At 45.0% G+C, this 13514-nt stretch overlaps 1 protein-coding gene across 7 annotated transcripts in view; it reads left to right on the top strand.

The window, feature by feature from the left end:
- The window catches only part of SCMH1 (Scm polycomb group protein homolog 1), a 49567-nt gene extending 36796 nt beyond the window's left edge, over positions 1-12771 (top strand). For 6 of the 7 annotated variants that reach the window (XM_053398466.1, XM_053398464.1, XM_053398465.1 and 3 more), the window contains 7 exons: positions 859-985; positions 1443-1643; positions 2968-3150; positions 5072-5200; positions 8013-8216; positions 8496-8638; positions 10757-12771. In XM_053398466.1, coding sequence (XP_053254441.1) covers positions 859-985; positions 1443-1643; positions 2968-3150; positions 5072-5200; positions 8013-8216; positions 8496-8638; positions 10757-10882 — 1113 coding nt within the window. In that variant the 3' untranslated portion in view covers positions 10883-12771. The remainder of the gene's footprint in view (positions 1-858; positions 986-1442; positions 1644-2967; positions 3151-5071; positions 5201-8012; positions 8217-8495; positions 8639-10756) is intronic. The other variant, XM_053398467.1, reaches the window with a different exon arrangement.
- The last annotated feature ends 743 nt before the right edge of the window (positions 12772-13514 follow it).

The following is a 13514-nucleotide window of genomic DNA, read 5'->3' as shown; positions in this document are numbered from 1 at the left end:
CATCTTACGTTCATTTCCATTTTAAAACATCCAGTATCAAGTAATGGGAATGTCATCATATGAGAGACCCCAGAGTGCTGGGCTAAATGCACAAGTAGTCCAATTCAACTTTCCATCTTCAGTACAGTTTCAGGCTGGCTAGAGGTGCAACTGAGGTCTGAAAGTACCCATTTCATTTCTAAAGTGAAGGTGTTGGTCTGACCAGTACCTGGTTGGGAGGTTGCTTTTGATCTCCTCAGAGGTGGGCAGGATGGAAAAGTAACAATCTAATAAAGTTCATCATTTTAAAATACCTGTCCTATTATCATTTGTAACTGAATTGTTCAGGCCCCCTTAAAGGTAAAGGGGCCCCTGACCATTAGGTCCAGTCGTGGCCAACTCTGGGGTTGCGGCGCTCATCTCGCTTTATTGGACGAAGGAGCCGGCGTACAGCTTCCAGGTCATGTGGCCAGCATGACTAAGCTGCTTATGGCGAACCAGAGCAGCACACGGAAATGCCGTTTACCTTCCCACCGGAGCGGTACCTATTAATCTACTTGCACTTTGACGTGCTTTTGAACTGCTAGGTTGGCAGGAGCAGGGACCGAGCAACGGGAGCTCACCCTGTTGTGGGGATTCGAACCGCCGACCTTCTGATCAGCAAGTCCTAGGCTCTGTGGTTTAACCCACAGTGCTACCCGCGTCCCTTACTTGTTGCTATTATCTCAAGTTATCCCCCCCCCCAGCACCATTTCCTCCTGGCTTCCTTGAGATTAGGTCCTCAGTGCGATGTTATCCACTTTGTTTTTTGTCCTTTTGCCTGTTTAGAAAGATTTTTTTATTTTAAAAAAGTCTTTCCTTTTTTTTTTTTTTTTGCAGAGAAAACCTCGAACTTTACTAAATCCAGCACCAACCTCCCCTACAACAAGTACTCCCGAACCTGACACTAGTACAGTACCACAGGATGCAGCAACCATCCCTAGCTCTGCTATGCAGGCCCCTACAGGTGCGGAATGCATTTCATCCTCTTTCTTGGGTGCAATATTTCTTTATGGGGGGCAGGTATTACAAGGAAGTTATTTTAAGGTAATAAAGAAGCTAAAGCTGGTAATACATACATATAACCCCTTCCATTTCTGTCTATACTGGTGGAGGGAGCGGAAGACTTAAGAGGGGGAAATTGCTCAGTTTCATTTTACAGTCACATTTTTAAAATTACTGTTCTGTGATGAGAGCCTTTTGATGCAGCATCATAATCGGTCCTCCAGTACTGAGACCAGCCAGATAACTGGCCCTTGGGGTTAAAGGGTTTGGGAACTGTCTGACTCTGCAAGGAAGCTATTCAGAACATCACGTGATAGTTTTCAGTGGAGCAGACCTACCAAGTTAGTAACTGCACAGTCAGTTACAGGCAAACCAGAGTTCAGTTATTAATGGCTTCTGCCTCCCCCCCCCCCTCACAGTTTGCATCTACTTGAATAAAAATGGTAGCACTGGGCCTCACCTGGACAAAAAGAAAGTCCAGCAGCTGCCTGACCATTTTGGACCAGCTCGAGCATCTGTGGTGCTGCAGCAAGCAGTCCAAGCTTGCATTGATTGTGCTTATCATCAGCATACGGTCTTCTCATTCCTGAAGCAAGGTCATGGAGGCGAGATCATTTCAGGTAAGGTCTGCCTGCCCTACCCTGTTTTGAACAGTGTCCTCCAGGGGAACACTTCTACAAGCTGCAGCCCAGTCGTCGTGTTCTCAAGACTATCTCAATGTATGCAAGAAAAGACAGTCAACTGCAGTGTGGCTTCATTAGGCCAGGGTCATTTTCCCACTCTTGCTGGGGTACATTGCAAGTATTTAAAGCAGTAAAACTTGCACCATGAGGTGTGTTGCTGTTTTTGCCCTTTGAGGCAGTAGGAATTCCTTTTCTTCCCACACTCTTGTGCAGTCTCTCTTGAGTCTAAGATGTAATTTTGAAAGAAAATTCGGTATAAAATTGATAAGAAAATAAGAGCATTTAGATATAAGATCATAAAAATAAGACAACAATTAAGCAGAATTAGTAAATATTTTAAGAATCTGACAGGGAAGTTGAGGGAAGTCATGGGAAGGGTATATATATATATATATATATGTTATAGTCTGTTATATGGTTGAATATTGTAAAATTCAATAAAAACTTTTTAAAAAACAACAATGAAAGGAGACGACTAGTTTCTCACAAAAATTGAGGAGAATTGTGCCTTCACATTTTGCGTTATAACTCAAGCTTTACAAAAGCTTTAAAAAGAAGAAGCAGAGGAAAGAAATCTGGGAATCTGGCAGTTATGGTTCCTCCGGGGGAGGGGACTGCCCCCCTCATGGATGCTCATGTACTTACTTTACTTATAGATCACCTTTCATCCAAACAGCATCACAGGGTTGTTTGCAATGCAATAATAAAGCAATAAAAATATAATCCATAAAACCATCAGCCACTGAACATTAAATAAAACCAGTTGTTTACTTGATTTCATTCAACCTGAAAATCTAAAATAATCAATCCAATTAAAAGCAGACCCCTGATGGAATCAATTCTATTAGTTCAAAAAGTAAATTGGAATACTGTCATTGGGTGGTATTCAATTAAGTTTTCAAGTCTAGACGTGTTGAAATTAATAGACCTAATTTAGCTATGTTCACTAATTTCAGTGGATCTGAGTAAAACTTCTTTGAATGCCACCCATTGTATTTACTCATCTAAGTCATGGTAGATTCATCTACAGTTGCTGCAGCTTCACCTTCTGAAGGTGTTTGTAATCCTCAAAAAGCAAGATTTAAATATTTGTGTTTGATATTTTCACATAGACACCTCCTGCAATTCTAGTGGAAGCCAGGAAAAGTTGTGGTTCTAGTCATTCAGTAAACTGAATTGCAGGAGAGGTCTATGTGATCCAGCAATCCCAGACAATTTGTTGGCCTTTTATAATTTGGCTTTGTTCTCTTTCCTCCGCCAGCTGTGTTTGATCATGAGCAGCATACTCTGACCTTACCAGCAGTCAACAGCATCACCTATGTCCTCCGCTTCCTTGAGAAACTCTGCCACAATCTACGTAGTGACAACCTCTTTGGGAACCAGCCATTTACTCAGCATCATGTGCAGCACTCACGCGAGTACGACCACGACAGGTACCTACCAGGTAGGAGTTGGGGCTAAGAGTTGTTCCAGTATATCTCTGCAGATTGAGAAGGTTTTACAATAGCGCAGATATATTTATTCCCCAGGCAAATGCCTTTTGGGGTGTTTTTTTTTCCTTGGGTTCATTCTGCTTGCAGGCTGCCTCTTTTGTACGCTACTCCAAAATCTGAAACGAAAGCTTCATTAAACTTTTTATTTCCCCTGACAAAGAACTGGAAGGGTTTAAGAGCACTTCCTTTGTAAGCAGGGCTGGGTGCGCTGTGTGATGGGACACCTCAGATTCTATGCTCTGAATACATTATGGTAAACCTGTAAACGTAGTGGTGGCCTTGGATTACTGTGAAGCATTACAAGGGTTTGAATGGATTCCCTATGTATCTGCTACTCTCTGGATACCCAAAACGCCCATCGCCCATTGAGGAACTAGGTCTTTTGCTGAATGGTGCTTGCAGTCTGCATAACAAGAGCCATCTGGAAATGTTACATTAGACAAGTTCGGCTGGCTAGTAACCATGTCTCAGAACTGCCATGGTAATTCATTGGTTACTTGGAAAGGTGGAGATAGAGGTTACTGTCTGATAGATAGATAGATAGATAGATAGATAGATAGATAGATGATAGATAGATAGATAGATAGATAGATAGATAGATAGATAGATAGATATGCAGGCACTGGCCAAAAAAGCAAGGCTTAGGGCTAGACATAATTAATTGTTCTTTTCCCTGTGCTAATTGTCCCATATGTCACTGGGTGGTTTCTATCTTTAGGAATTTGACACATAGGAGTCAGTACTGTGCAAAAGAAAATGTGCTAATGATATAATGGATGAGCTGTATCTATTTCTGTGAGTTTGAACACTGATTTTTATCAGGTTGCACCCTTCCGCTGTTCAGAAATGTCATACATAGACGTGAACTAACTTCACACTTTTAGTCATGCTCACTGAAAGTAAGACACCCAGGTTCCCTACAGTCAGCCAATATATTTGAGAACCATTTTGAAAAGCACCGTCCAGTGCATCTACTGCCACACCTGCAGTTGTAAAGGAGTAGAGCTGTGTGTCATCAGCATATTGCTGACAATGTACTCCAAAACTCCTAGGTCTCTGTGGTCTGTTAAAACAGTGCTGTGAAAAATTTGAGCCTTGATTTAAAATGTTCAGCAGTTTCACATTCAGAAGAACTGAAGTAATATCATTTCTTTTCCTAAATTGCACACACACTTAAAAGGTAAAAGAATAATAATAATAATAATAATAATAATAATAATAATAATAATAATAATTTATTATTTATACCCTGCCCATCTGGCTGGGCCTCCCCAGCCACTCTGGGCGGCTTCCATAAAAACCAAAAATACAGTAAAATATCACACGTTAAAAACTTCCCTGAACAGGGCTGCCTTAAGATGTCTTCTGAATGTCAGGTAGTTGTTTATCGCTTTGACATCTGCTGGAAGGGCGTTCCACAGGGCGGGCGCCACTACCGAGAAGGCCCTCTGCCTGGTTCCCTGTAGCTTTGCTTCTCGCAATGAGGGAACCGCCAGAAGGCCCTCAGAGCTGAACCTCAGCATCCGGGCAGAATGATGGGGGTGGAGACGCTCCTTCAGGTATACTGGACCGAGGCCGTTTAGGGCTTTAAAGGTCAGCACCAACACTTTGAATTGTGCTTGGCTTGAAAACAGTATGTGAAGTGCCACTGTCCCTTTCATAAGCCTTCCTTTATTGAATGGACCAAAGTGCTGGCAGGTATTATTTATTTTCAACCAACTAGATTCCAAAACAGTGGTGCAGTTCTGCAACTCTGATGTCTATTGACTGAGATACAGGCTTCCATGCATAGTGGAAGTTCTGGTGGTCTTGGGCATGGCTGATTCCCAAGGCAGACTGTGATCCTAAGCAGGGCTTGTTCTCTCTTTCTAGACAGGAGCATTTCGTTAGATGGCTCTCTACTGGGACCAGGACGGGGTGCAAAGAGATATTTACAAGATTCCCCTCCATACAGTGCTCTCTCCCCCAAGTTACCAAAGAATGACCATCACCCTTTGGAAGGTGAGCACAGCATCTTTTCCCCAGCCTGGCTGTTAATATTAATTATGAATCAGCAGCATAGGTTGATGAAGATGTATGAAGACATATAGCAGCTCCAAATCTAGCATGCTTCTATCCTGGTCATTCATTGTTTAAGGTAGCTTTTGCCAACTCGGTGGTCTCCAGATACTTTAGATTACAGCTTCCTGCCAGCATGGCTTTTCTAACTGAGACTGATGGGAGTTGTAGTTCAAAACATCTGAAGAACATCAGGTTGGCAAAGGTTGATTTAGGGCTATCAAGACAGTAACTTCCTGCCCTTTCTATGTCTATTCTTGAATCTACAATTAGGATTGAAGTAAGTGTTTCAGGGAAAAGGAAGTACCTCCCTTCCGCACCTTCCAGTGCTGGATTGAACAGCCTGCTTGGTCCCTGTTAGCTGTGTGCACCATTGAGGGGTGAAGCAACCCAAACCCACATATTTTTGTTGCTGAATCCACTCCTGGCCCCCCAGACTTTTCTGACCAGCTCTTACTGAATTTTGAGAAAGTCAAGACAGGGGAAAGGGGAGTTTCTTTCCATCCCTTCAAGCAATCATTACATTTCCTGAAGCCTTCTGCCTTTTCTTGTACACAATACAATTATCCAGTTGTCTTCAGACAATCCAAATGCAATGTTTACAACATGACTTCTTTCCACAATAAGCTTCGTTTGGCATCACACTTTGGAGCTGGAAACCTTCCCTAGCTCCATACAGTTTTGTTCCCCACAGCAAATGCATGCAAGTATGAAGCTGCTGGTCTTTGGCTTGCAAAGAGCTTTTATAATCCTTGAGTAGCAATTGGAGCTGAATCTACTTATGATTATTATAGCTTTTATTATTATATAGTTTTGATGGTTTCAGAGGTAACATACTGCTGAATGCCAGTTGCTGGGGAACAATAGCACAGGAGGGCTATTGCCTTCATGTCCTGCCTATGGGCTTCCTGGACAATGATGGGCACGATGGACCCTTGTTATGGCCCAGCATCTTATGGAAGTTTCTTTCTCTTTCTGGCAAGAGTTGGCACTGTAGGTGGGAGACGGTCTGTAATGTCCTGTTGAGTGACCCCACACCTGCCATCCTACTGGTACTGTTCCCCAGGTATACTGCCCTTGGAACAATATTCCTGAAAACATTGTTCAGCTCAATGATGTTGTGGGATTATCAATACAGTAGAGGGGGCGGGGCTGGGGCGGTCCAGATGTTATGGGACTCCAGCTCCTGTCAGCCCCAGTCAACATGACCAGTGGTAAAGGATGATGGGAGTTGTGGTCCAGCTACATATGGAGGCCCAGTGGTTCCACAATCATGCAGTAGAGAATGGACAAGGCCCTTCTACCTTTTTTTTCCAGTCTGCAGTCCAAGTTTAACCCATGCAAGAGCCTGCTAGGGATTATTCACGAATGCAGATACTGAGCCTGTTGCACTCTCAGTAAAGTTCATTTCTAATGATAGGATTTGCCAGGAAAAGCAGGCAGACAGAGGTTGGAATACTGCATCACACTCTTCAGTCATTCAGTCTGCACAAGCATTTCACTTGCCAGATGGAACAATTCCACCTCACTATCCTCACCCCACCCCCATGTTGTTCTGGGGGTTCTCCCAAACACTACCCTGAACTCATTGCAGGGACACACAGAGTGGGGAGAGGGGGGAAAGCCCTGTTGTGCAAACAGAGGTCCTTGCCCAAGGCTGCCACAGACATAACTGGTACAGTGAATCCAGCCCAGATGCTGAGGGATCATTTGGACTGCACTTCATGTACACCGAGTTTAGTAGCAAACAGCTTGGGGTACAGAAAGATCACTTTTTTCTCTTAAGTTATCACTGTGGTAAAGGTTTCCCTCTGTCACCTGTAGTATTGTCTCCCCCACCCATCTGCCCACAGGATTTAGTTTAAAACTCTCCATATCAGGTTTGCAAGACTCTTAACAAACACATTCTTACCAACCACTGTGAGGTGTAACCCATCTCCTGCCAGAAGTCCTTCCTCAAGGAAGTGGAGACCATGGTCAAGAAGCTAAACCTTTCCTGATGACACCACCTGTGCAGCCAGAGGTTTACTTCTAGTATTGACCTCTCCCTGACCCATGACCGTCAACAGGAAGGAGTGATGAAAAAACCGCCTATGCCCTATGGCCCTTCAGCTTCCTACCCAGAGTTTTATAGTCCCTTGCTGTATGTCAAAGGCTGTGTCTGGCAGTATCGCCTGTACCCATATGAATCAGAAGGAAAGAGTTGTGTTCAGTGGGCTTATCAAACTCAGCAACCTCTGTCACATTGTGAATCTTTGTGCCTGGAAAACAGCACACCTCCCAGGACATCCTGTTAACTCTGCACACTGCTGCCTCTGTCCCCCTCAGTAAGGAGTCACCCACCACTACCATGTCTCTTCCTCTTCTGGGGAATGGCAGGAATTGTTCCGAACATTGTGCCTTCCACAGCCTCTGGAAGATTGATTCAAAGGGGATGCGGCCCTTGAGCTGGAAAGAGTTCTCTTCCCTACCCCTGCTATCTTTTTTATGATGGCCAAACTAAATGATGAACATGAAATGTAAGTAGCAATAAGTTTGGATTAGTGAATGAAACTGGTAGAGAAGGGGAGGCCACCAAAAGGACTGGAACTCAGTTGTGAGCAAAGTGATTACTCCTCCTCCTTTCCTTTGTTCTTTTCCTGACTTTCTGTCTGGGCAGAAGCTGGCTTTTTCTGCAGTTTGGATGTTCTGGGTACTTTGCAGCATTGCGGCTGGTGGCTGCACTTCTCTCATTAGTTGGTTGTATGTCTTCCAGGTGAAACGTTTGTTTTGAGTGATGGCCTGCCAGGTCCCTTGGAGCCACGCCTAGACCCCATGGACTCCGCCTTGAATGCTGTCAGTGCATCCAGTCCCAGCAGGAATTCAAGAGACTACAGACTTCAAGGATACAGGCACCTTCACCAGCCCTCCAGTCTTTCTCAGTGCAGTACCTCTGCCTTGCATAGACTTAGTGCTGGGGGTAAGGGCAATTAGAACATCTTTTCTCTCTAATGAAGTATCCCTAGCTCCATTCTTGTGTTTCCCTGCAATGTATTCTTTCCCATACATGATGGAAGCAACTAGTGACATGCACCATTGTTCATGTGAAAGCGGCTCTGTGCAAACTAACACTGACAAAACGGATGGCAGTCTTTTGAAAAAAGACCATCTGGAAAAATCATGAGCCCTGCAGTATCCTGTCATGCCAGGACACAAATGTGTTTGGGTTTTGTTGATTTGTTTCCGTTGTCCCCTCTAGGCTCTGACAGATACCTTGCTCCTCGAGACACCTCACGGTTGGGCAGCCGAGACCCATCTGGCTGGACAGTGGAAGATGTCATGCAGTTTGTGAGGGAAGCTGACCCACAACTGGGACCCCATGCAGACCTCTTCCGAAAGCATGTAAATATAACCAACACCATGGGTGATTCTTGAGTGGGGCGTCTCTTTCACGGTCACTCTCTCCTCCTGCTGCAAGAATCATGGCACAAGCACTCACAGCCACCATGAGGCAGTCTTTAACAAAGAAGCCTTACTTTTTACCAAACTTCTTTTGTACCAAGTTCCTTTCCGCTTGGGGAGCTTCGGTCCTTGTCTAGTCAGAGGAAGCAAAGCTCCAGCAGGGTGGATATGCTTGATCATCGGATGTAGAGCAAAGACCAAAGCACAAGAGATAATCTCTGCTGCATGTGCCTCACTGATGGCTCAGCTTCACAAGTATTGTATGACAGCCATCTTGGTTTGCACGTCTTGTGCAGATCTGTGCAACTACCCTATTGAAAGCGACATACGGGACTGGACAGAACGCCAGCTTTTGCACATTTAAAATGTTGTGTGTATACATATTGGAAACTGTGAAGTAGTAACAGTCCTGGTGGCACTGAGTTGGCAACTGAGCTCAGGAATAGTGAGCTATTTGATTGAACTGAGTGCAGCCCTTGCATTTCCATTCTCCTCTGTGCACCTTTTAGCAGGTGACTAATAGCTGGGATCTAATAAGGATCTGTCTGCTTCCCCTGGGGCCTCCTGGGATTTCATGGGAAATTTGAACCATGTGAAATTTGGTTCAAGGAATAAACAAAACACCCAAGCATAGATTGGAGGGGAGAGTTGAGGCAAGACTTGTTCCCACAGTACATAAAAGGCTCCCATGAAATCTCCCTCCCCCCGTCTGGTGATAGCATCATCTTAGATTTCATTTTTATTCATGGGAGTATGTGCTGGTGAAGCAGACCTATACAGTTCAAGAAGGGGAGGGAGATGAGGTAAAATGCTGGTGGCGGGCATTGTCAGGAGAGAGAGAGAAAGGAGGCAAGGTTGACACTAGCTGATAGCCAGCATGAAACCTTGTCTGGGCTTTCAGATGTGGCTCCCTGACAATCTCTCCTTTCAACCCAACAATGCAATTCAGCCTTTAAAGTATTTGGGCAAGACTGAAAAAGATATCCAGTGACTTACAGAAGTTGTTGTCTTCCCTGTTTTTAGCAAAAGCAGAATTGTGCCAAACAGCTTCTGTGCTTGCAGAATTTGGATTTATTTATGTATATGCAAAAAGGGCATAATTGCCTTTGGTGAAGAGCAGTTGGGTTGTGGGGAGGAACAAAAAATTGCTACAGGTCAGCTTTTCCCCAAATAGCTATACTGGCTTTAGACAGGGAAGACCACCCTTTTCATCTTTTGGAATAGGAATAGAATGGGTGTCCTTCCAGATGTTATTGACTTCAACTTCCATCAGTTTGCAAAATCAGATACGACGGGAATTGGGAGTCCCGTCACTTGTTCCCCATGCCAGCTTTAAACAATTGTAGTGTTGGGAGCAGGGCTGGAGCCGGAACATAGAAACATAGGAAGCTGCCTTATATTTAATCAAACCATTGGTCCATCTAGTCCACAGTTTTGTCAACTCTGACTGGCAGCAGCTCTCCAGGGTCTTTGGCAAAGAGCAGTGTTACCTATCACCTGCTAACTGAGCCTTTTAACTAGAAAGACCATGGATTGAACCTGGGACATTCTGCATGCAAAACATGTCCTCTACCACCAAGCTATTGCCCCACTTTGTTGCTAGCATGCAACAACACTGTGTATATCTAGATGTGCAGCCACATAGTCTCAATATCCTACTGCAGGAGTGGGGAATGTGTGGCCCTCCAGAAGTTGTTGGACTCCATTCCCTCAGCCATGATGACCACTGCTCAGGGATTATGGGAGTTGTAGTCCAGTAACATCTGGCGGGCCACACATTCCCCAGGCCTGCTTTAAAGGTTGTGCAGCTGAGATTTTGGTATGTGCAGCTTGTTATGCCATAGTGCCTTACAGCTTTGAAAAAGCAGGGCCTGGAACAAGTTCCATCTTCTATACAAGTAACATTGAAAAGCCCACCAGCCCAGCCATAGCGTTATCTCAAACTAGTGCTAGCCCTGCCCGTCTCTTTAAAGTTTTGCTTCTGGCCATGTTGAGGCATTATCTTGCTGTGAGAGGCTTGGCCAGACAAATGTGGTTCTCTCTGTTCTGTGTTTCCAGGAGATTGACGGCAAGGCCTTGCTCTTGTTGCGCAGCGATATGATGATGAAGTACATGGGCTTGAAGCTTGGGCCAGCACTGAAACTCACCTACCACATTGACAGGTTAAAGCAGGGCAAGTTCTGAGAAAGAATCCTCCTGGTGCAGTCTTGGCCAAAGTGGCGCTCTCAACTCCCCACGCAGGCAGGTATGCGTGCCTACATTCCTTGCCCGACACATCTCAGCACTATGAGGACACCTTCGCCAGCAGACAGGAGGTGGTTTCCTGGAGGAAGACCCTGGGCACCCCTATCAATCAAATGAGACTTGGCTTGTTGGTACAAAGGGATGAATGCTTCCTCTATTTTCTGCTGATGGCGTTTTGGGACCGCAGTCCAACTTGTAAGGAAGAATATGCTTCTCCCTGTGTGTGTATGTGTGTGGCACTCTGGCAGAGCCACACTCATGTCGGATATGGTTGTTTTGGCCCTTCTTACTTTTCAGATGCCCTGCCTTCTTTTGCTGCCCTCCTCAAGAATCCCCTTCATGCCTTATGAAGAGTACGGTTTGGACTCGAAAGTTGGCAGTGCCAGGCGGTGTTCCCTTTTTCTGTGCCATACAGGACAGATTGACTGCGAGAATCCAGCTCTGGCATGTGACAAGCAGCTGCTGCTAACCAGATTGTTTACTCCCTTGGGTGGCAAGGGTGGGTGGGTAAGGCAGAGGACACGCCACCCTGCCATCTCTTCACTTGGTGCTGTTAACAGCCTTTTCCTCCATGGAGGTCTCAAGCTAGCAGTTTTACTGAGTTGCAGGCATGTGGGCAGAAAGCTCTAATATTTATTTGGAACAAGGAGGAGAAGGTGATCGTGGTAGGGCACAGCAGTGGATCTGTGTTGATATCGCTATGCAGCTCTCTTAAGTGAGCTGGGAAGAAGAGAGGGAGGAAAATGTAGGTTCCCTTACCCTAGTGTCGCAGGGCACATAGCTGAACAACTCAAGCTCCCCCTCCCCCCCCAGATCCTGAAATGTTTTTTCTACTTGCTATGGGAATAGCAACTGTTTTAACCTTTTTCCTGAAGAATCAAATGTTTCTTATTCCACAACGGTACCATTCAACTTACCCCTCCAGTCTGTCAGAGCTGTTCAGTTGTAGCTACCTGACCAAGTGTGTGGGATAGCAGATGGATGGGAAACAGGTATATTTAGATGGTTTGTCCTTCCCAAACTCAAACTGGGAACATGAATTGTTTTGTTTGTATGTATTCTGAAAAACGTTTTAATGTATTTATTTTTTATGGCACTTGGGCAGTGGCCTGCGTTGTCTCATAGTAGAGGGCTTTTTTTTTGCTGCTGGCCAATGAGAATGGGAAAAGAAGGTGGTTAAGCTGGTGCCCCAAAGCTCTGCCCCTCTCCAGGTCCTAGACTGAAACCTCCTTTGCTTTGAGAAAGCAAAGTAGTGTGTGTTTCCTTTCCTCCACTTTCTGGAGAGTAGCCTTAGCAACTTACCCTTTGGGATGAGGACAAATGGACCTTGAGATTCAGTTGTGCTTGGCTGTTTCCTGCCCTACACTAATAAAGTGAGGAAGGGCAGCTTTAAGGTGCATCTCCTTGTAGGCACTTCTCTCTTCCTAACTTGCTACCCTTCCAGTGGATGCCAGGCTCTTGCGGAAGAGTGATTTCAGACTAGCCCAGAAGGAGAAATTAGAGACAACCTAAATTGATAATGCAAAAAATAAAAAACCCCAAGCAATGAAAATTCATAGGCAATAAGCCACTTCTAGGAAGGAGCCAGAGCTCACTGCAGTGCAATGGGGTATTAGTGTGACTCGGCCGATATTTTGGGTTGTCTGGTGTAGCTCTCTTTGGTGGGAGGGGGGTGGTTACCTCTGTCTGCCATCACTGCCTGGCTGCAGAATACCATTTCTGTGAGCACTGCCTGCTGCAGGTAACGGGGGGCAAGGGGCTGCCAATATTCTTTTCTGCACTTATTCTGTTGATTTTGTTTATAAATAAAAGAGTGGGGGGAAATAGGATAGGTGGAGCTGTGCTGTGATTCTCCGCTGATTGATTACATGAACAACTTAAGACACTGCAAAAGAGTGGGGCCAGGGATTCATCCATCCTAAATCAGTACTGGGTCTCTAGGCTTATCAGGAAAAGCTGAGAGAAACATCATTCCATCCCCACGCCCTTAACAACAGAGTCTGAGATGGAGGCAGTAGAGACCACTACCGAGTTTTCCACTTGCAACCCTGTTTTTCTCATTCCCTACAAGAGAATCTTCCATTTACACGTTAAATGCATTTAAATATGATCTAGCACAACTGAAATGCATACAAAGGTAATGGTTAGGGTAACTCGTACCTTTTGTATGTATGGTAGGCAGCTTTCCAGCCATGCAAAACTCGAAAGGAGATTTCTGCACATGCATTGTTCAATTTTCAATCCAGGTAAAACCAAAAGCATTTATATCACTATTCAGTGACACATTCCAGCTGGGCAAAAACACTCAAGGAGGCCATGGATCATGAAAAGGTGTGACCTGGGGAGAGTGTCAAGGACCAGTGGGAACAGACTGGAGTGCTGCATTTGACCCCTAAGACTTGGGTTCCCTACCACTGACACACCCTCAGTTGCTGCAGTCCGGGCATTTGCTCCCTGCAATTCTAATGCCTTCCTATTGCTGGTATCTTGAAACCTTGCTGTGGTATTTAAGCTTCAAATTGGAAGCAGTTGTGTCCATCTTCCTTTAGGTGAGCAAGTACTGTTTGTCCAT

Source organism: Podarcis raffonei, chromosome 8, assembly GCF_027172205.1.
Source record: "Podarcis raffonei isolate rPodRaf1 chromosome 8, rPodRaf1.pri, whole genome shotgun sequence".
Classification (NCBI taxonomy): Eukaryota; Metazoa; Chordata; class Lepidosauria; order Squamata; family Lacertidae; genus Podarcis; species Podarcis raffonei.
The sequence above is the reverse complement of the archived record's forward strand: the minus strand, read 5'-3'. Positions and strand labels throughout refer to the sequence as shown.